The sequence below is a fragment of the Thamnophis sirtalis genome, unplaced genomic scaffold, assembly GCF_051295495.1.
Source record: "Thamnophis sirtalis isolate CommonGarterSnake01/CBP01778 unplaced genomic scaffold, rThaSir2_p1.2 scaffold_1, whole genome shotgun sequence".
In the NCBI taxonomy this organism is placed as follows: Eukaryota; Metazoa; Chordata; class Lepidosauria; order Squamata; family Natricidae; genus Thamnophis; species Thamnophis sirtalis.
Window position 1 is genome coordinate 57,653,892 of NW_028261381.1, and position 19,955 is coordinate 57,673,846.

The 19,955-nt window shown below is 39.7% G+C and overlaps 1 protein-coding gene across 13 annotated transcripts in view; it reads right to left on the reverse strand.

Moving 5' to 3' along the window:
- BIN1 (bridging integrator 1) overlaps nucleotides 1-19,254 on the reverse strand; it is a 133,095-nt gene extending 113,841 nt beyond the window's left edge. For 9 of the 13 annotated variants that reach the window (XM_087712270.1, XM_087712246.1, XM_087712300.1 and 6 more), the window contains exon 1: nucleotides 19,024-19,253. In XM_087712270.1, coding sequence (XP_087568396.1) covers nucleotides 19,024-19,104 — 81 coding nt within the window. In that variant the 5' untranslated portion in view covers nucleotides 19,105-19,253. Of the gene's footprint in view, nucleotides 1-19,023 lie in introns of all 13 variants that reach the window. The other 4 variants (XM_087712237.1, XM_087712223.1, XM_087712228.1 and 1 more) reach the window with 2 other exon arrangements.
- Between the last annotated feature and the right edge of the window lie 701 nt (nucleotides 19,255-19,955).

Sequence of the window (19,955 nt, forward strand, 5' to 3'; positions counted from 1 at the left end):
AGTCAAAGTACAACATGTATTGGAGCATTTTTTTCCCTGTAGTGTCTTGATGATGTTGCCTACATCCTTTGATGTATTGGGGTTAAAAGAATGCTTTTCTCTTAGATTGATATCAACCAAAGGTAGCCACAAGATGCATAAATGATGGTTATATTCTGCCCTCCATTATTTCAGAGAGAAAGCCAAGAGACCTGGTGGGATCTGAATAGTATTTATGAAACACTTTGGACTGATGTAAACACACTGTCTCTTCTCTGTTCTCTGCTCAGGATCGCCTACTGCCATTCTGCTGTTTCTCTAAAGGGCAGGACACAGGAACCCTCTCTTGGTGCTTTGTCAGAATTGAGTAATAGCACTGCTGTGTTCTGCAGTCCTGTAAAAGTGCTTTAACTCTGTAGTTCTTACCAATTTAGTTCCACCTTGTAACAGCAAAACAGTGGGACGATGGGATCAACTCCCTTGCCCATTCCCTCCTGACCATAACACAGAAAATCTGTTCATTAATTCCATATATAAGAAAAGAAAGGAAGAGAAGAGACGTTCTAATCTAAATAAAAATGTTCATTGTGATTCAGTTGTGAGGAGGAGCATAGAATGGGCCAAGCATAAAGTTCTGCAACCAGTTTGCCTTGTCCCAGCTGCAATGTCATAATTGGCGAGTGCTCATTCATTGTCTGTTGATGCACAAAAGAGAACTAAAAAATCCAAGGAACCAATCAAACCCCTTTGGTTATCATGCCCATTTCTAAAACAGGTCATCAACTTTCAGACAGCTAGTTAGATGAAACACTTAAGGGGTTTCACAGTGATCAACAATTATACCAGTACATCCTAGTACTGTTTTCTGTTGAAGTCCTAAGGGTGCCCACACTGTACATAAATACATGTGCTGTGCATAAAAACAAAGTTTTCTGTTTAAAATCTAAATTCCAAATCAAGCAGTTAACATTAATGACATTTCTAACAGGAAAAGTCCTCTAAACCTGTCAACAATATAAAATAAAGACAGGACAATATCAATCAAATAAAGGATATATGGAACAAAACTATTTTTCTTTCGCAACAGCTCTTCAGATACTAGATAAGTCATAAGGGAAACTGAACAATATTAGTTTATTAATAGCTCAGCTATTTTCAAAGAAAGAATGGTCAATCTAGGACTCATTGCTTTAATTAAACTTTTAAATGGATTTTTTAAATGTTTTATTGCATATAAGAAAATAAGAGCAGATCTGAACCGAAGTTCCTTTATGTGAGGCAATGTTCATAACAGTGAATATATTATCTACAGTATATATAATATGTGCCTTATGTTTGAGAAATGTGGTAAACACAGAAATGTGGTAAACAAGACAGGAGCAGGTTATTTCAGAATTGTCAAGTGTATTGTTATTAAATAGACTCCTCCTTTGTGGGATCCAAATGTTCCCTGTTTGGCTCTTTAGAAATCCATTAGTTACACAGGAATATTAACCATATGATTATTTGCAGCTTAATATCTTCAGACATAAGCCCTGAGAACAGATTTTTAAAATAGTTTCCTGCCTTTAAATCTCTTATTCTCAGGATAGGTCAAAGCACATAGTATCATTTCTAGCAACACTTTCTCTCTGAAATGATGTTTTGCTAATCTGAAGCCACTATGAAGATATTTCTTTACTTATTATATTTTCTTCAGTGCTCAGCAATCAACTCATCCATGGCATTCAAAGAGAGAAGTTTGTCAAGAAAAGTTTTCCAGGGCCCAAATTCACATTTTCCATCGACAGTCCTCCCAAATCGTACTATATAGAGCAGGGGTGTCAAACTCAAGGCCCATGCGCCAGATCTGGTCCGCAGGGTGCTTGGATCTGGCCCGTGGGGCCGCCCTGGAAATAGTGAAGGACCAGCCCACAGTGCCTCTGCCAGCTCGGGAAGGCCACGAGCTCCATTTTTGCTGGCAGAGGGTTGCAGGAAGCCATTGCAGCCTAAAATGGAGCTCAGAATCCTGTTTTCGTTGGCAGAGTGCTCAGGCCACCATAGGTGGTCTCAACATGAATGACGTTGAGCTGGCCATACCCACCATGGCCACGTCCAACCTGTTCCCCCCCCCCAAGGTCAAACACAAACCTGATGTGGCCCTCACTGAAATTGAGTTTGACACCCCTGCTATAGAGAGATTACCAATAGGCTTCTGAGGGCAATTCAGGGTGATGGTTGCCTATATTGTAAAGCCCTTGCTGGCACAGGAGCTGGTTATTTAAGGAACTGTCTGTCTTCTGCCTGGCCTGTATTAACGGGCAGATTTGGCATGCTCCAAGTCCCGCCCATTAAGCAGTGCCACCTAAAGTGTGCTTTCCCTGTTGCAATGTTTGCCCTCTGGAACACTGTTCCTCTCCAAATATGCCTGGCCCCCTCCATGGCTATGTTTGAAGGAATAGGTTTAGGGTAGGCACCAGGGGTGGGTTCCTCCCGGTTCACCCCGGCATACCAGTTGGTTGGTGAACCCGGAAGTAATTAACTTCTGGGAATGCCGGTACCGGTCCTGGCCCCTGTCGCTACAAAGTGCCCTTTTGCCGGCGCGTCACAGCTCGCTCACTCGCTCCCCCGCCCATCCGCACTAAGCCCAGCCTGCCACTCACTGATTGGCTGGAGTCCAGCCAATCAGTGAGCAGGCTGGAGGCGAAGCGAAGCTTTTTTCACACTTGACCAAATTTTTTAAAATAGTTTTACTTAAAAGTATTGAGTGTAGAACATTTTAAAATGGTTTCGTCAGGTGCTGCTTCATTTAATAATCAGGAAAGAAACCACTCAACTCCATTTATTTGAAATTAAGTGTACTTTTACTAATTACAAACAAATAGTAGCAAAGCAAAGCTGAGTCTGGTTAATTGGGCGCGAAAGCAATGAATATCATGTATAGTTCAATCCCCTCCCCTTGGCACCCCAGTCCATAGTCCAATAATAATTCACCCAACTGTCAGGTGGGAGATATCTTCAAAAAACCTCATCAGGATGGAATGATGGACAGTTAACCTTGGCGGGAAACTCCCTTCCTCCACATGTGCAATGAGATGGTCAGGACAGCTTCTAGAATATTCCTCCAGCACATAATGATTCCCCTCCCAAATACCATTTCAATGGCAGCCAAAGCAGCAGCAAGGCAGAGGCTGACCGGTTTACTTCAATTTATTGTGTGTGGATTCTTTTTTTAAATTGTCTTAGACTATTTTAAAAAAGATTCTATCCAACATAAATTAAAATAAACCATTTTTAAAAATTCTATACTCAATACTTTGAAATGTATTGTGCGTAGAATTTTTTATAATAGTTTTACTTTAAAGTATTGAGTGTAGAATATTTTAAAATGGTTTACTTTAATTTATTTTGGATAGAATCTTTTTTTAAATTGTCTTAGACTATTTAAAAAAAGATTCTATCCAATACTTTGAAATGTATTGTGCGTAGAATTTTTAATAATAGTTTTATTGTAATTTATTGTGTATGGAATATTATTAATGGTTTCATTTTAAGTTATTGTGTGCGGAATAGTTTGAAATGGTTACAGTGTAAATTATTGCTGGTGGATTGAACTAATGGTTACAGTATACTATGGCTGGTACAATAACTTAAAATTGTTACAGTGTATAATTGTAATTATTGTTATACTTAACAATGGTTTTTAAGGATTTCTTTTATTAATAGAATATCTTTTTTTAATTATTTTGGGGGGAATTTTATTTTTTAATTGGTTATAAAATATATTTACTACAAGAAATGTTATTCCTTTTTGCAAATGTTTTCTTTGTGATGCAATATGTTGCTTTTAAGTGTTCAAACCAGGTTTATGTGTCTCAAAGTGGCTGCTTTTCTATGGGCAGGCCAGATTTCTTGCAAGGTAGCTTTGCCAGATTTAGTGTATTTCACCCTCGTTGTTTAGGTAATTCTGAGGTGGTTGATGGTTCTGTGAGCACCTGTCCTTTATAATTTTCCACATTGCCTTGATGGTTTTTATTCCAGTGACTTTGTCTTTCCTGTCCTTAGGCTTAGGGAAAAAAAACTGGTTTCATTGGCAGTCTTTTGGGGGGGGGGGATTCTTATTTTTTGGTGTTTTCCTGGCACTGTCATAGTTTGTGTGGGTGTGTGTGTGGGTGTATAATGTCCTGCAGTTATCTACACATTAATAATGATCTAGTAATATTAATAATATCTAGTAATTAGTAATATCTAGTAATAACATCATCTTGGCCACTCCCACCAGGTCACATGGGCGGCAAGCCACTCCCACAAAGGAGGCCACGCCAACAGAGTAGGTTCGAACAATATTTGAAACCCACCCCTGGTAGGCACTATGTCTCTCTCTTAATGATTGCTTTACTTCTGAAACGTGGGTGGAGGTTTTGTTGTTGTTGTTTTAACTGCATTCTACGTAGTGTTACCACCCAGAGTCACTAGAGATCTGGGTGGCCTTATAAAATTCCAAAATAATAAATAAACAGGGATCACAATCCGATCGTTGCTGTGTTAAATATTTGCAAGCTGCAGAAGTGTAAGCTTTTACAGTTATAAAATTAGCAAACTTGGGTGGCATTGCTATCTCTAAGAGTGTGAATATGTACTGTTGAAATGAAATTTATATTTAACAATTGTATCACCCCATTGTAATAGCTATAGTTATCTTTAAAAAAATAGCAATAAACAATAAAATTCAATCTAACAATTAAAAACAAAATGGCAGTTTGCCAACACAAGCAACAAAACATTGGCTATTCCTGAAGAATTTTTTTTTTAAAAAAAACTATTTTTAACAGTAAAGTGCGATTCAGGTGGAGTTCTAATGTGAATTTGATCAAAAGCTACACCACTAACAATCCCACTATTAGAAAATATCAAGAGATAACTTGCATAAAAATAGCATTTTTTTAAAAAAAAAAGCTTAGATATTTATAACATGAACAAAATAACTGCAGAGTTATATAAAGATAGGAAACAAAAAGGAAAGGAGACAATTACATAAAATATAATATACAGAAAAAGCAAGTACAATGTATGTATATATGTGTTTGTGTGATTGATGTATATACACAATATATTTTTATATTTTTGCGTTTGTATATGTATATTGTGTGTGTGTGTGTGTGTGTGAATGAGTGTGTGTGTATACAAACGTACATATAAAAATTTATGTCAGGCACAAGAAATCAAGAATCAGTGTTATTCAGATGAGTATAGATTTTTTCCATACTATTCCTAAAAAAGAATCTGAACCACTAAGCCAAATTGGCTGGATTTCAACAGCTGGACTTAGATCTCTTGTGGGTACAAAGGGACTGATGATACATTGATCCTCCCTTCAGGTTTAGCCTGGTCATCTCCTACAATTTACAATTCATGGTTTCTGGACACAATTAAGAAGACATTTCATCTGATGCCTCAATACATGACCTGAAGCTTAATTCTGCAATGATGAGAATTCAGTTTCAAGACATAAGAAATAACACGATCCATGACTTCAGTTTAGAGATTACAATATACTCAAGCAGCTAAAGGTTCTGGAATTGTTAGATTAAAAATCTCAAAAGGATTATGAAAATAAGATATAAGTGAATGACCAGTATGCCAGATATCCCTCATCTACATGAAAGTAATCAATCTTCAGACTTGTGGAGCTACTTTTTTATTAGAATTCATAAATGATTCATTAATTAAATACAAAATATTTATAATTAAAATTAAATAATTCTGATCCCAGGAAACTGATGTGAGTAACAGAACTGGACAGAATTCAAAATGCTTATTTTGCATACCATCCTATCAGGCATCACTCCAAAGATAGAATGGAACTAGAATCTAACAACTTGAAAGAAAGTGGGTGTGCCAGCACCATGGACGACTCCCTCAGAGATTCAGTTGGCTGGCTCCCATATTATGACTGCTAGTAAACTGATAGAAAGTGGGTTGTTTTGCATAATCTTTGCATGATCCTGTTCCTAGAAAACACTTGGATGGGCTTAACTTGCCTTTTCATTCGATAATTTTATCATTAAAAAAAAATATTATTGATTTTCTTAATGTACTATCAATCTCTGAGTCTTCTATTGTGCCAGGTGCAAACCAAATAAATAAATAGGGTAATTCCTGTGACCTCTGTATTTCAAGAGCAAGTCTAGGGTCAGTCTCAATTACGCAATACCAAAATCAAATCAAATAAATAATATTCTATTTGTACTCCTCCCTGTGCCACTGCTCATGAGATGGGCAGCAGTGTTTCCTCTAAGGTGCATGCGTGCGCGGCCGCGCACATAATATGGAAACACCGCGCAGCAGTTTCCAAGTGCCGCGCATGATCCTGTTAGATGAGAGGCCACTCTCCGCTCCTGGCGCTAACTTTTGTGCTCCTGGGCTTCCTTTGCATAATGATTGGAGTCCCTGCCGATTCTGCTCCAAGCTGCAGAACATCCAGGCTGATTTATGTCACAGAAGTTATACCTCTCCACTCTCGGGGCGGAGGCAGGGAAAGTTTTGCTCTGTGGTTGGTTGTGCAGCCGGACTTAGGCGGCGGGGGAGAGAAAGCGGGCGTCTCCCGCCCTCTCTTGCTCACACTTGCCGGTTCCCAGGACAATCTAGAGCCAGCAGGGAACGAGCGATGGCTGTTGGATCCCATTCGGATTGGATTGTGCCCACCCTCTCCTGGCAGAGGCTTCACTTGACTGAAGTGGGGAAGCTCATTAACCGGCTGCTTTGGGGGTTCCAGCTGGCTTTCGGGGCACAGTGGTATGGGGCACCGGGCAGAGAAGGCGCCTCTTTTCCTGTTCCTCTTGGTGTTGGCGGTTGAATCTTGGGGAGGGAGGAGGAAAAGTGGCTGCAGAAAGGGATATTGCTGGTATGAACTGAGGCGGAGGGGGAGATTTTAGTGGGTGTGAGATCATGCTTTTTGCAAGACGGAGGGTGATGGTCTGGAGCCCTCAATAAAGTAGTAAACAATAAACACCCCCTGCCCCCTCCCTCCTTAGCAATGAATTAAAAACATTTATCTTGAGTTTTCACATTTCAGTAAAATGGTAAAAAAAAAAAATGGGCATTTGCAACGGCTCCTTTAAGAGGTTAGTGCATGTAATTATTGTGAACTTTCCAGTTGAAAGATTTTTAGGAGAGGGGGAGGGAATGTTATCTTTTTTGTTCCTGCTGTGTTTTGGGGAATGTCTCCCCCAGTATGGAATACTCAGTTTTTGTGCACAACATGCAAAATACTAATTACTATCAATTACTTAAAAAAGCATAATCATTTACCCTATTTATTTGCCAAATGCAAATAGTTGCAAGATATGCTGAGTGTCAAGAAAAATATTGAAATTAGGAGATTCAAGCAACAATAATAGCTTTAGAATAATTAGTCATCCTCTGCTGAACCTAGCAGATATAAATATGAACTGTTATTCATAAATACTAGGAAAACGTCCCTTCATGAAAAATTACTTTTTCAGTTAACTCTGCCTGGCATTAGTTGGGGGAACAGAAATATTAGTTGGCCAATTCTAAAAGAGAGCACCAGAAAGAACTTAAAAGATTTTTTAAGAGAGCTGGGTTTTTCATTTATATTATATGTATGAACAGAATTAACACAAATTGCAGATACCAATCAAAAATAAAGAAAAAAAGGATGACATAATGCTCATTTTTAAAAACTCAATGAAAATAAAAACAATATACCAAGAAGGTGGCATACTGGTTGTGATTTGATCTCTTCGGGGGATCCCGGGGATCCCCTATACCAGTATTATAAGTCATACTGATATTATAGAACACTTTTTAATTAAGCGGGTCCCTTGAATAAACATAACTTTGAGTTTCAAATAACACTGATTTCGTTGTTGTCTTAGGTGACATCTGTGAAAAAAATTCAGGTGCTCAGGCATGAAAATGTACCGCTCAAACACTATACTTTTCCGCTCACACTGAAAAAAAATTAGAGGGAACATTGATGGGCAGCCATATAAATATGATAAATAAATATTCTGTTGCACCTGTCACACTTTATCGCTTTATTTAACAGACAGTCTGCTCCCCACTTTTGTGCAGGAGGGACAGTTTCAAGCTTTCTCATAGTTTTTCATATATAGGCTTACTCTTGCTTTGTTTCTCCCTGACTACGTAAAAATTGACACTTTACACATCTCTAATTATCCCGAGTTTCTATATATTTTGCAGTAGAACTAGGGAAAGTGGGAGGAAATAGTCATTTATTTCTATTTTAACCTACGTACAATTAAATGTCCTTGAAAATCATGATTGCAAATCATGATTTGTATCCACCTAGATCTAATCTACATGTTCTTCACCAAAACACATTTTTTGATTAAACTTGAAATCAATTCCTAAAATATTTATGTTCCTTGGTTTTCAAAGGGAGTAAGCAACTATAGTGTAGCAAATAGCAGCTAGAAAGAAATCTACAGCATTTAATTCATAGATTATAAATATTTCAGAATTTGGAAGTTGCCTTTTTTCTTAAGTGGTCAGTTATGGAAATATCACAAAGACAATATATTTAGAGGGGATCATTAAGGGTATACTTTTGTTGCCAAAACTAAACTAAATGCATTTCTTTCTTGCTATTCTCTTCTGTAAATTCTTACAACTCCATTTTTACTATTAAGTGAAATATTATATTCCACATATAATACAGCAAACAAATAAAAAACATATATTCCATTAATGAGGAATATTTTTAAAAATTTGAGATAAGGTGAATCATTCCTCTTCTCTTGTTTATGCACAATAAGCAGCCCACTTGAGCTATCAATTCCCTTTGCTCTATTGATATCATGGGCTATTTTAGAATATCCAAAATCCCTACATGCCACTAGCAATTTACTTATTTTTTATTTTCCTCTTATGTAAAGCAATATTCTATGCATTATAAATGGCTTCTGCTATGACCATAGGCTTTTCTGAATTTTACAGAGGCCTGATTCTGAGCTTTTTCTTCTGCTATCACTTTCAGCCCAAGTTCTACAAATTGTAAAAATTCTTAATTCCATACATTTAGTGGTTAGAGTTGATGACTTACAAAGAGCAATATAAATCAGTGCAGTAGCGCTAATTATGTCATAATCAAAGCAGTGGTGGGTGTGCAATCTGGCTCAGTTTTCTCTTAAGAGAGACAGAAGGGCCATTTTCTTGTTTTATAAATTATTGTAACAACAGAAGCTCCAGTTTTTCTTTTAAAAATAAGGCTAATGATTCACCAACTGAGATGCAGAAGGCCTCCCTGCAATCAATTTGATTTTATACAAAGCTTCCACACTGAGAAAGTTATGGTGTGTTCACCAAACAGGATACCAGCAGGCTGATCTGAAGAATGTAGGCTGGACCATGTGGCACATAGCCCTCTTTCAAAGGCAAGACTGACAATGCTTAATGCCCAAGATAGACTTCTGTCTGAAGGCCTGCCCATCACTAACCTTTCTAGAATTCCACAGAATGACACAGTGACACTTCAGTGACAGAGTGGTCAATGCCTGGAATGCTCTACCCAACTCCATTGTTATATCCTCAAGCCCTCACAGCTTCAACCTTAAACTGTCAACTGTGGACCTCACCCCATTCCTAAGAGGTCCGTAAAGGGGGAGTGCATAAGCGCACCAGCATGCCTACCATCCCTGTCCTACTGTCCCCATTTATTTGTATTCATTTCCTTTGTTCATGTCCATGATTATACTTATACCTGCTATCTTGTACATGTTTGACAAACAAATAAATTAATTAATAAAAATTCTTCTATATCCCCTTCTGGAACATTAAAAACCAGGCTGAAAAGACCTAGATTCCCATCTTGTTCCCATCCTATCATGGTCAAAGTTATCTGAAGAGAATGAAATCTTTCAGAGATGCAACATTAAATCTACTGAATCATCTAGTACAGTGTATCTCAAGCTTGGCAGCTGTATAGACTTCAACTCGCAGACTTTTTGAGCCCGTTTTCCCAGCCAGCAACTATAATGAGAAGTAATGAAAACAAAAGTTGTTGTTTTGTTTTGCTTTGCTTTCTGTAAATGGAACACACTTTATTCATTGCTTATTCCTAGCAGCTTTTAACGATAATATGAAAATATAAGAAGAATGAAATCATTATTAGACAGCTCCTTCAAAGATAGTGATTTTGTAGTTATTGTCTTATAATATCCATGGAACTCTCATGGACAAAATTTTTAAAAATGTTACATCATGTATGCAAAGGGAACAGTGTCTCTTCCAAAATATGGGTTGTTATTGCTACCCACTCATTCCAGCATAAATAAGCATTCAGAGGTGGAAACATGATCATCCTTAACCTATCATTTCCTTTACTCTAATGGATCTGAAAAAAACAGCTCAACATGCAAATTTCATTATTTTAGAAAAACACTACTTCATACCAAATATATTGATTTATTATTGATGCAATTAAGTAAAAAAAAGCATGTGTGTATACATACCCAACCCAAAGTTTAAAAGATTCTTGCACTAAGGCCAGTCATTCTAAACAAAGTTGCAGTAACTTTGATAAACAACACAAGAAAAGAACCTAAGAGAAATATCAATATAAGGACTAAACCTACCTATTATGTGGCAGAAAAAATCCTTATGTCTCATCTCAAACTGTTAATTTGTGGAAGCATTCATCCAGGACACCAATAGTTATTTTGAGCAGACACAAAATTTACATAATGAAAATGTATGTTACAAAATGTAACATAATGAAATAGAACTTGAAACTGTTCAAAGCCAGTCAAGAATTTCCTTGGTGGTACAAAACTAACTTAAAAGTGATATATTGTTAAAAGCCATTTTTTAACGTATCATATTACTGATAGAAAAAAAAGATAGCTCAGATATAAAAGTTATGTATATTTCCAAATTAGCTTTGCCCCATCTGATTCCTCTTGTACATTAAATATATAGCGACCAAATCAGTCTTCCCAGTTTGATGCCTTCCATGTGTATTAAACTGCAGTTCTCTGACTTCTTATGCTGACGGCAGGGAATTCTAGTGGTCAAATGGCATGCTAGCGGAGCATTCTCAAAAATCTGGCATAACTAAAAGGTGTGAAAAAGCTGGTATAGATTATACGAGCAGAAAGGCCAATAGTCTGATTTGATGTAGGGTAGAATTGTAAGAATTTATGATAGGCATTTTTAAGGATCTATCACTCTGCATCCGACCACTATATACCTCATGTCTAGCTTTTTCAAGAGGATCACAAATGACCAAACACAGTACTGAATTCTGGATTGATCTTTATGCATAGAAAGGAGGAACTGGGAGTTAGTAAACATCTCAACTGAGGAAAGCATGGGTTCCTTTTTCTTACTGTCTATTGTCTCCCATTGCATACTGTTCCAAGAAACCCTTCAACTCTTACGAGCCCTTTCATTTATGCTCTGGAGCCAAAACATGAAATCAAGAGCAGGAGATTGAAGTTATTATATCAAATATCATTTTCATCTCCCACCATTCAGATATCTCATTGCCATCAAATTACAGGCAGCCATTCCAAGCAGCCTTGGGTTCCCACAAGACTTCAGACTGACCATCTGTGAATTACAGAAATGAACATTTGCCTTCTGGATAAATATAGTAGACATCTCCTGCATCTGTTATACAGATGACTAAAGAATTCAACCACCTGTCCTTAATTTTGACATAGTTACTATGAATTACACTAGATGACTTCATTGTTTCATTTCTAGTCCATTTTATAATTTATTTCAAATTTCTGTTTAATACAATCACCTTTTCAGAATTAAGTCCATAATTAAGTGGGAAAATTTACAATGTTATGTAAAGCCCAAATGCTCCTATAGCTGTGGTTTTCAAACTACGCAGAGATGGAAATTGGAGTTCCTTTGTAAGCATAATAGTCAAAAATTCCTCATTCTCTCTCAATTTTCTCTAGAGTTGAACTTGTTGGGATATATTTTCAAAGCCCATTCTCAGGTGACGTAACACCACACAAAAGGTCATAAACTGCTCCTATGCATTGCTAATCACCAAGGAATATTTAGAAAACACTGTTATATTCTGCCTTCTGCTGCTGTACAACATGCTCTAGAACTCTGCAATACCAGCTGGCATCTATGCCAGGGACAAGTGATAAAACAAGCATCAGACATCAACATGCAACTATGCAAGGGCAGGGTGTGCATCGTGATATCACATACACCTCCAAATGTCATGAATTTGATGTAATCACAGTTTGCTGTGGATGTCTATAACAATACTCAGAGTAGATTATAGAATTCTTGTAGTTGACTTAAATGGGATATTCTTTGACAATAATGATTGAGCATCATTCTATTAAAAGCACACCTGGAATGTTTATAGTCCATCATATCCCAAAAGATATCCCAGCACATAAAGAATGGTTGCAGGAACTGGGTATGTCTAGTTTAATGAAAAGAAGGACTAGGACTGACATGATAGCAGTGTTCCGATATGTCAGGGGTTGCCACAAAGAAGAGGGAGTCAAACTATTCTCCAAGGCACCTGAGGGCAGGACAAGAAGCAATCAATGGAAGCTAGTCAAGGAGAGAAGCAACCTAGAACTAAGTAGAAATTTCCTGACAGAATAATTAATCAGTGGAACAACTTGCCTCCAAAAGTTGGAAATGCTCCAACATGGGAATTTTTAAGAAGAGAACTATTTGCCTGCCTGAGCAGGGGTTTGGACTAGAAGACCTTCAAGGTCCCTTCCAACTCTGTTATTCTATTCTATTCTTTCTGAAGTCCATATCTTAATCTGTAAGGGGAAAAAAGGCTCGATTACTCCTTAGTTAAGTAGACAATCCTGAATTTGAAACCCTGTATTTGAATTCATGGAAAGCTGAAAAGGAAAAAATACACAATTACATCCTTAGTTTTATTTTTGTGGAAAGTTTACCAAAACCAAAGTTTTTAAAACATTTATAAAATCATTTCACAATAATCAGTGATAGCATTCCAAGAACATGTTCACAATCTAAAGTAACCTTCCCTGATGTGTTAGGATTACATCTTTCAGAAATCCCAGCCAGCAATTCCAATGGGATCCCAATCATTCTAGAAGACAGTAGGTTATGGTATAGAAAAAACTAGTTAGTACTTAAGCCAGTCTTCACAGTAAGTATTCTATAAACCTAATTAATATCTTCATGAGAAAGCAGAAGGATCTCCATCAAAGTGACCATGAGGTTTAACAAAGAAAACAGGGTGCAGATTAATCCTTCAGCATGTCAGCTTCTGAAAAGCAAGCCAGCAATATATTTGTATAATAAAATCATTTCCTTATTTTGCAATGTATTTCATGAAGGGTGACTCTCAGAATAAGACACTATAAATCTGTAAAGAGTTTAAAACAGATGTTTTGGATCAACTTTCATCAGCTCCTGCCAGTATACCAATGACCAGAAACTGTGTAAGTGTAGTTCAAAACATCTGGAGGACATAAGATTACTTTTTAACTAAAGATTTACTTTTTAAGATACTCTTGAGTCAAGCACAATGCCCAGTAACTACATGAACATATTTCTTCACAACAGAATGGAAATTGCTTGCTATTGTCTTCTTCTGAAATATTTGTTTATTTGGTTGGTTATTAAATTAATATCCACTGCAAGTAGTCAACCAGTCTCTTTGTTTACAACAAGCAAAGCATAAATAACTGCTACAATTACATTTTAAAACATTCATGGTACAAAATAAGAACAATTCAAACCACAAGAACACTAATAATAATCAATTGATCAAGGGCGTTATCTGCATTATTTTAACCTCCTTAAAGCATCAAAAACACTACAATTTCAATTAACTTTCAGAAAGTTAACAATGTGGGAGCAAGCCTGATTTCTATAAAATAGGCACCATCACGGAAAAGCAACACCTATCCATTTCTGCTCCACTACTACATTCAAAGTAGGAAATCATCTCCAAGAACATACAAGTCAAGTTGGCCAGTTCTGGCTGCCAATGGCAGTCCTACAAGAATCTCCATCCATCCAGACAATAACCAAACACTTTGGATTTCATCCAGAAGCCAGAGGAAGATACTGTGGAATCTGAAGTAACAAAGTAATATGATTGTAGCAACCAATAACTGGATCACTCATTCCTGACCAATTGAAGCTTATGAGAGATCTTCAAAGGCAGTCCCATGCAGAGCACATTTCAATAGTTCAAGTGAGCAATGATAGCAGAATGCATCACTGTTGAAAATCTTCAATTAGGGCTGCAATTGGCACATCAAACAGAATTGGACACCTCTACCTCAATAAACCATGAACCTGTTCTTTCAGGAGCAGTATCACACACACACCATCAAGAGACACCACCAGAACTGACCAAAAACATTGATGTACAATCTTTCTTGCCAGAATTAAACCTCAATCTCTTCCATGCCATCCAGATCACAACCGTGCCATAAGACATGCCATAAGCTTTCTTAACTGTAATTCCCAATGTCCCTCTATTTCTGGAAATAGTTTATACCAACACCAAACAACCTATGGCCCTCTGGTTGTTGTTAAACTACAATTCCCAGCAATTCCCACCCTCATTTCCAAAGGTAAAAGAATGTAGGAAAGTATATTTCAGCAATATATGGACAGTTTATGACTATATTTTTGGGAGGTGGGGGGACTGCAGAAAACAGGTAGAAGAAGAGTTATGTGGATATGAGAAGAGGCAGCCCACCCAGAGTTGGAGCTATGCAACATTTCAAAGAGACTTATACTGGATTCAGGCTTAAATGATAGTAATATTTTAACCCATTAATTAAACCAAGAAATTATATTCTCATGATAGAAGAAGAAACAAATTAAGGAATATTTACTGCAAAACAGCAATGAAGGAGTATACCAGTAGTTTGTTTATGTGATTTATCTACCACTTGAAACCTGCCATAGAGTTGTTGCCATACTTTGTATGGGTAAGATAACTTTGGACAGTATAGTGCAATTCATCAACAGGCAAAGGCTTCTCCTGTAAATAGATTTGTCTCATTTAGAAACATGGCTCAGCTTAATCATCTTAGACGAGAAGAAGTTAATACAACCTTTCCTCTAATATTTAGTTCCCCATCCACTGGACTAGCCCATCTGCTGAAGATGGAATCACAAAACTCCTTTGCAAGACAAGCAGGAGAGTCTGGAACTGCCAGCTGTCTGTAAGGACAGCTGTTTGATGTCTCTTCAGTTGCAGATCACCTCTTCACAAAAGTCCAAGTATACAAAGAGGAGTCCAATGCAAGCCATGATAATATCATGCATGTTGCAGCATCATTGCAATATGTAATTTGTATCATTTGTACAATGAAGTCATGATGCCATTACTCCCCTACTCCCCAAATACCTACATTTTTTCTTCATGTCTAAAGTCCTGCTCCCATTGCTGTCATAGGGTGGAAATGAGGCATGAAATCATGAATAGGAATTTGGCAAAGGTCTTTCTCCAGAGTGAAAACAGTTCCTGGCCATCTGGACAATTACACAGTGAGATTAAGAAATTCTCCATTATCTCCTTCCCAAACCAAGGTTTTTTATACAAGAAACTCTCCAGGAAGGAAATACCAGCCATCCACAGTAAGCTTCAAGAAGCTTTGCAGGATTACACACTAAACACAGTGCCTAAGGGATGGAGAAAGTGTGATGGGGGGACACAAAATAAAAGGAAAACTTCCTCTTTTTACTATCACCATCCAGGGATAGCTGCATGGCGTCCATTAGGTTTTGCCAGGACAGTCAAGTGTCTGGGAACAAAAACAGGATAAGACAACTCCAGGATTAGTGCTTAGTGTTTATCACTTCACCACAGCTGTTGGGGAGGTCCAAAAGCCAAATCGCCCCAAATCACCCAGTGAATCATGCAGATAGCAGTACATTTCAACCTGGATCTCCCAAACCTAGGCAGCTGGTACCATACAAGACAAGAGAAACAGGGTAGTGAATTAAATTTGATGCTTCTATTTATTAATCCTAATGGTTTGAGAGAGGATTCCAGCGATGAAATATAAGTAGTCCTCAATTTACAACCACAACTGAGCCCAAAATTTCGCTGCTAAGCAAAACAGTTGTTAAATGAGTTTTGCTCCATTTTACAACCTTTCTTGCCACAGTTGCTAAGTGAGTTACTGCAGTTGTTAAATTAGTAGCCCAGTTGTTAAGTGACTCTGGCTTCCCCACTGATTTTGTCAGAAGGTCACAAAAGGGGATCACATGAACTCAGGACAATGGAACAGTCATAAATACTGAAATTTGAACATGTGACCACAGGGATGCGACAATGGTCGTAAGTGTGAAAAACAGTCATAAGTCACTTTTTTCAGTGCCGCTGTAACTTTGAACTAATTGTTGTAAGTCGAAGACTACCTCTGCTCTGCCCTTATTGAATGGTCAGGTATAAATGACTTTCCACAGGGGGGATGACAAACTAGGGTGTGTAAGAAAGGCAGTTTTTAGAGCTTGTTGCTACTGAGATTTGGGAGTAGGGGTCTTGGCAGGTGAAGTTTCCAAATCTGCCTCAGGATGAAGGAGCAGAAAAAGAAACGCAGTTTGCCACTCAAACCAAAGACAACAAGCAATCTGAATCAAAACATAGTTTCTCTGCCTTTTCCCAGCACTATAGCAATAGCACTTAGACTTATATACAGCTTTACAGCCCTCTCTAAGCGGTTTACAGAGTCAGCATATTGCCCGCAACAATCTGGGTCCTCATTTTACCCACCTCGGAAGGCTGAGTCAACCTGGTGAGATTCGAACTGTCAAATTGCAGGCAGCCGGCACTCTCTGCAGCACTTCTGCCGTCTTCCCCCCCACCCCCACTCCACCTGGGCGGGCAGCCTCTTGACGGCCACAAGATGAGCGAGTCCGGTGGCTCCCACGGCCACCTTCCCTCGCCTCCCCTCCCCGCCGCTTGGGCCAACCTAAGCTCTCGCAGAGCCTCTTCCGAAAGCCGCTTTATCCTAATAAGCCCTTCTCGCGGCTTGACCGCGCACCTCAAATCAAAAGGGGAAAGTAAAAAAAGGGCGGAGGGGAGAGAAGAGAAGAGCCGGCTTTACGGGCAAGCCAACGCTTCGCTCTCCCCTTCAGACCGCCAAAGCCTTCACACCTAAGTCTGTAGAGATTCTCAGTCATCCAGGTCACGGTTGTCCCAAAGGTGCTTTATTCAGGAAGCAACTGGACTTTCTTGGTTTTTTTTTTCTTTTGAAGGCATTTCGCTTGTCTGCAAGGAATATTAAATCCTTCCATTCCTCACAGTCCTGTCAGAACTGAAGAAGCCTCTTGGATGGGAAGGGAAACGTCTTCAAAGAAAAAAAAAACAAGGAAGTCCAGTTGCCTCTGTAAAAAAAAAAAAACACCTTTGGGACTTCACACCTAACGGTGAAGTGGAGGGAACGGAGCTTTTCCCCAAGGGGAAGAAACCCCCGACTCGGTTCAAATTAAGCTGCAGAGGGAGCCCCGGAGGCGGAGCCGGCAGACGGTCCCAAAGGCAGAAGCCGCTCCAAGAGTCACTTCCAGGGGAAATTCCGGAGGGAGAATTTGCAGCCGAATACTCTTTTACCTTAAAGGAGAGGGGAGGAAAGGCGCTGGGGAGGGGGGGGGGCGTTTGTAGAGACTGACAAGTTCGCTTCTGTCAAAGGAAGACAGGAAAGGGATCTCTCGCCCGCATTTCATCTGAAGTAATTTGAGCCCGATCCGTGTGGGTTTTTTCCCCCCTTTTAACCCTGAAAAGATCGGCGATCTTTTGCAACTCAGCAAAATATAAGAAGCGGCGCTCTCGGAGGCCAGCCACTCACAAAAAAGCACCCCTCCTCCCTCCCAGTTCATTAATCCCACGGCGAGGCTTGGCCACCGAACTAGTTTTAAGGTTTAAGCCAAAACGAGGCAGAGAAGAGTGTTCGCTCTCTCCTCCACCCCGAGCCGCATTCATTCCCTCGCTTCGGCCGGAGCGACCAGAAATAGCCGCCGTCCTGCGTCAGTCAGGCAGCGCGCGAGTTTCCCCCCCCCTCCCTAATTTTCTGCCTCGCTCCGAGCGCTGCTTTGCCAAAGCGGCAAGGTGAAGTGGGGGGGGGGGGAGTGGTGAGGGGAGGCTGGAACCTTCGCCCCCCTCCCCACTGCCGACGCCCCCGAGCGATCAAACAGGGCAAAGAAAAAAAAAAAAAGAGAGAGAGAGAGAGAGAGAGAGAGAGAGAGAGAGAGAGAGAGGGAGAGAGATGATGGGGTGATGGGGATTATTTTTCGACTCATAAAAGCAGCATACAGAAAAGCGGGCGCCTATAATAACCTTCGCCGTTCCGCCCCTCGGCCAAGAATATAACCGGGGGGGGGGGGGGCGGAAAAAGACAAACACTCAATCCCAAATATTCCCAACCCCGGGCTTTCCAGATGTGTTTTAAAAACGAAGACCAGGTTCCGGCCCTTCCCACCTTGCGCTTTTAATCGCAATCGCCCCGGTGCTGATTTGGAAAGAAATCCGAAATCCCCCCCCCATCCCCAGGTTCGAAGTCTTCCTCCCCGCCCGTAGTCCCCCAACCCCTCCCTTCTAACTCTGTTGTATTCTCTAGTCTAGTCTAGTCTAAACCAAGGTGGGTCTTTGAGAACACGAGTGCGAGCGGGAGGGGGGGTCTTTCCGCCCGCGGATCTTTCCTCCTTCCGAGCACCTGGATCAGAAAGCGACTGCAACACTCCCCCCCCCCCAAAAAAAAGAGAGCCAACGGCGGGGGTCTAACCAGGTGGAAGGCGAAGGCAGGAGAGAAAACGTGGCCGAGCTGTCAATGTCAACGAAAGGAAGCATACGGCGTTGGAGAATTGGTGCATTACATTGCAACCGCCTCCCCCGCCTCCCGTATAATCACAGCAATTGCAACTGCAGCAGCAGCCTTTTGTTTTGTTTTCGCTTCCTCGGAGGTGAGGAAGTGCCCCCTGCAAATGCTGGGCTTACAGATTAACCTCCAAGAGTCTTCCCCGTTATTTTATTTTATTTTTCCGTATTTCCCCCCCCCCCCCTCTTCTGCCTGCCTTTTTCCTTACCTTCTCTTGGGCCCTGGTGAGCTTCTTCTGCATGTTGCTGGCTATTTTCCCTGCCGTGACTCCTTTGCCCATCTCAGCCATCTTGCCGTCCTTTTAATTCTTAAATCGGTACGAGGGTGGTTAAAGTCAATCAGATTAAGGGGAAGAGAAGAAAGACGAGGACCGAAAAAATGGCCATACTCCTTCTCAAAAGCTTAGGGACAAGAGGATACAGCCTTTTAAAGAGACAGTACAACACAGGCACGGCAGCGTCTTAAAGGAACAGTGCACCCTGGTTTGAGTAGGGCTGTGCAGGAAGGTTTCTGGCTGGGAAATGGGATATCGTTTATACGGGATGATTAAAAAAAAATCAACCTGAGGAAGAATCAAGATCCGATAGCATTTAAATTTTTTTCAAGAATCTGATTAACTACTGACACAAACCTATTGGGATATGGATTAGAGCTCTTAAATATATATTTTAATAAGAATTTAAGAAGAATAGCTACTTGTTTGTTTAGAATGCCTTGTGATAGTCCAGTGGGAAGTGACAACAGTAAGGCATGAGTTTCCATGAGTAGGCCTTCCCAACGCATGATTGGATGCAATTGATGTGGAATGGGACAACTTGCCACAGGTTTAGGTTTAAGTTTATTAGATTTATATGCCGCCCTTCTCCCAAGGACTCAGGGCGGTGTACAACATTAAAAGAAACACATAATACGAAAGTAAAAAAAAAATGAAATAGAATATCCCAAACCCAATTAAAATTGACAATGACATTTTTTAAAAAAATTAAAATTAACAGTGATCAATAATTTATTTTGTTTTGTTCAGGCCAGGCTGGCTTGCTGGAAAAGCCAACATTTTAGGGCGCGTCAGAAGGATTGGAGGTTGGGGATTATACGAAGCTCCGGGGGCAGCTCATTCCAGAGGGAAGGCGCTCCCACAGA